This window comes from Egretta garzetta, unplaced genomic scaffold (assembly GCF_000687185.1).
Source record: "Egretta garzetta isolate BGI_Z169 unplaced genomic scaffold, ASM68718v1 scaffold501, whole genome shotgun sequence".
Classification (NCBI taxonomy): Eukaryota; Metazoa; Chordata; class Aves; order Pelecaniformes; family Ardeidae; genus Egretta; species Egretta garzetta.
The window spans coordinates 63,236-65,871 of NW_009258547.1; the positions used below are offsets into that span (position 1 = coordinate 63,236).

Consider the following 2,636-nt stretch of genomic DNA (forward strand, 5'->3'; position numbering starts at 1 on the left):
GCTGAGGGCCGGGGTTTGGGGGTGGGATGGCAGGGGTAGGGGAGCGGTTGGGCTGGGGGAGCTTCAAGGGCTTTGCCAACCCAAACCATTCTGGGATTCCATCACACATGGGCCTGTCAGCAGCAGCTCAGCTTCGTCTTCTCTTGGGTCCCAGCCTCCCCGAGAAGGCAGAGATGGAGCTGCTGTGGTGCTGAGTCTAGGGGCAAGCGTTCCCATCCTGGGCTTAGAGGAGCTCAGGCTTAGTTTAAGGCTTCTCATTTTCCCTGGGGACAGTGGATCCCACCCCAAAAGGCGTTCGACTGGGACAGACTTTATGTGGGAGGTAACACAACTGCTTTTTGCTGCTTCCTGACCCAACCTCCCAGCCTTGCACTGAGCACAGCTCCAAAACCAGTGCATTACCCTTGTTTTGATTCCCCTGGGGCCTTTTAGCTCTTTAAAAATCACGCCAGGCAGGAAAGAAGCCAGCCGTTAAACACTGGTGGCATTGGGATTCACCTGACAAAAAATGAAACCTGTGGAAGCAGGGGATGATCAGGCAGGCGGGCTGAGGGATGTGACCGAAAGATGTGTCGAGGGACTGGGAAGAACGTTGGGAGCACGGGAGTAGTCTGTGGGGGGATGGGGGAATCGCTGAGGTGAGCAAGGTCTTTGGTCAGAGTTTGCTTCCGCTGAACTGGGAGGGCCGGGAGGGCTGAGGGTGCTCGGGGCATCCAGCGACGCGCTGCTCTGCCGTGGCCCGGCGGCTGCTCGGGTTGTTATGGCCGTCCTTCACCTGCATGGAATGGCCTCGGTGGCTTCGGGGGAACCTCTCCCTCCACGAGCGCTGGTGCTGAGCACGAGGCTTCCGTTGTGCTGAGCTGCAGGAGGGAACCGATGCATTTCCCTTGGCGCGACTTAGCAGAGTAACGCCGCCTTTCTGCTGCAGGCTCGGACGGAGCAGCGTCCAGCTACCAAGTCAAGCAGCTGGAAGAGCAAAATGCGAGGCTCAAGGAAGCTCTCGTAAGGTAGGAGACCACTTGTGCTCCCCAAAGGCTGCCGATGAAGTTCCTTGCGGTGAGAGCCCGCACGGTCTTGGTCTAACATGGGTTTGTGTGGGTGCGCTGATCCCAATACCTCCACGCTGTAACACGGGCGAGCCGGTCTGGGGGTGCTTCTGAGCTCTGGTGCTCCTTTAAGCACGCAGCAGAGAAGGGAGAGTCTCTTCTCGCTGGAGACCAGTGTAGATCAGGAGAAAATGAGCCGCCTCAGGACGCTGCTGCGTGCCATTTCCCCGTGTGTGCAGTGCCCTGCTCCTCCAGCACGGCCGCGGGCTGCTCAGGCAGCCTGTACGGGGCAGCTCCCCCGCCGCCTCCCGCCCAGGTCCTGCTCGAGGTTCCCTGAGCCCGCGCAGCCCCCGGGGCCTGGCCGCTGCCTTCCCCCCTGGGCAAGCCCGTCTGCCAGGGCTTCCAGGCTTTTCCCCCTGGAAGCCACACGTGCTTCAGCCCAGGGGTTCCGGTGGGGTTCCTCGGTGGGGCTCGCCGTCCCGCCTCGCTGCTCCCGTGGGGCTGTGGTTCCGTGTGCCCAGGGTGCCGCACTGCGTTGGGGCAGAGCAGAGCCTGCGCTTAAACACGGTTATTGCTGTCGGGCAGGAGAGGGACGGGAGGGGAATCATCCCCTGCTGAGAGGAAACACCAGAGAGCACCTCGCAGGGGCTCCGGTGCCTGCTTGGGGCCAGAGCTAGCAGGACGGTCTGAGCAAGGGCAGCCCCCGGCCCTCGCCCCCCCGGGCAGTCTCCACGGGGCTGTGGGCAGAGCTGCTGGCACAGGGGCTTCGGCGCACGCGTAGCAAAGCTCCGCGCTCGGCGCGTGATGCTCAGCGCCTTTCCTCGCCGGCGCTTTGCTCTCTGCCGCCGGCCTCTGCCTCACGCCGTGCCAGGCTCTGCGTGTGACATTTTTCCTTGCTCGCTGGGTTGTTCCCCTCCGTGCCCCAGCCTGTCCCACTTAGCGCTGCTTGCTCCTGCCTGCCCCTGCTGCCTCCTTTTCTACATTCTCCTCTCCTGTTCTTCCCACCCCCCGTCGCCCCGATTCTTTCAAAGGAAGGCGCCGTTGCAGGCACTGCTCCCCCCCATCCCTTGCTGTTAATGAGCCGTTCCCTGGGGACACTGCTCATGTCCCCACCAGGGAGGGGCTGCCAGGGCCGGGGGGGGCTTGTCCAGCACGGGCAGGGGGTCTGGGCTCTGCTGGTGCCCACCAAGAGCAGGGTCTGGGGGGGCAGCGGCTTCTCTTGCTCTGGTGCCGGGGTCCCTGCGGGGCTTGTGATGGGCTGGTTGCTCTGTCAAAGGATGCGGGACTTGTCTGCATCGGAGAAGCAGGAACACGTGAAGCTTCAAAAGCAAATGGAGAAGAAGAACACGGAGCTGGAGTCCCTGCGCCAGCAGAGGGAGAAGCTGCAGGAGGAGGTGAAGCAGGCAGAGAAAACGGTTGATGAGCTGAAGGAGCAGGTGAGTGCACAGGGGGAAGGGGAGGCGGGGAGGGCAAGTTTGGGGCCGTCTAGGGCATGGAGCCACTGCTGTCAGGCAGGCTTGGGTCGCCTCCGGGCGCAGAACGCTTTCTGTCAGCCGCCCTCGGGGCCACACTCCGCGACACGCTGCCGGG

At 63.1% G+C, this 2,636-nt stretch overlaps 1 protein-coding gene across 1 annotated transcript in view; it reads left to right on the forward strand.

Annotated features, from left to right (window-relative positions):
- Nucleotides 1-2,636, forward strand: part of DCTN1 (dynactin subunit 1) — a 21,323-nt gene that overhangs the window by 4,863 nt on the left and 13,824 nt on the right. The window contains exons 4-5 of the mRNA XM_035903149.1: nt 929-1,007; nt 2,323-2,482. Of these exons, the coding sequence (XP_035759042.1) occupies nt 929-1,007; nt 2,323-2,482 (239 nt within the window). The remainder of the gene's footprint in view (nt 1-928; nt 1,008-2,322; nt 2,483-2,636) is intronic.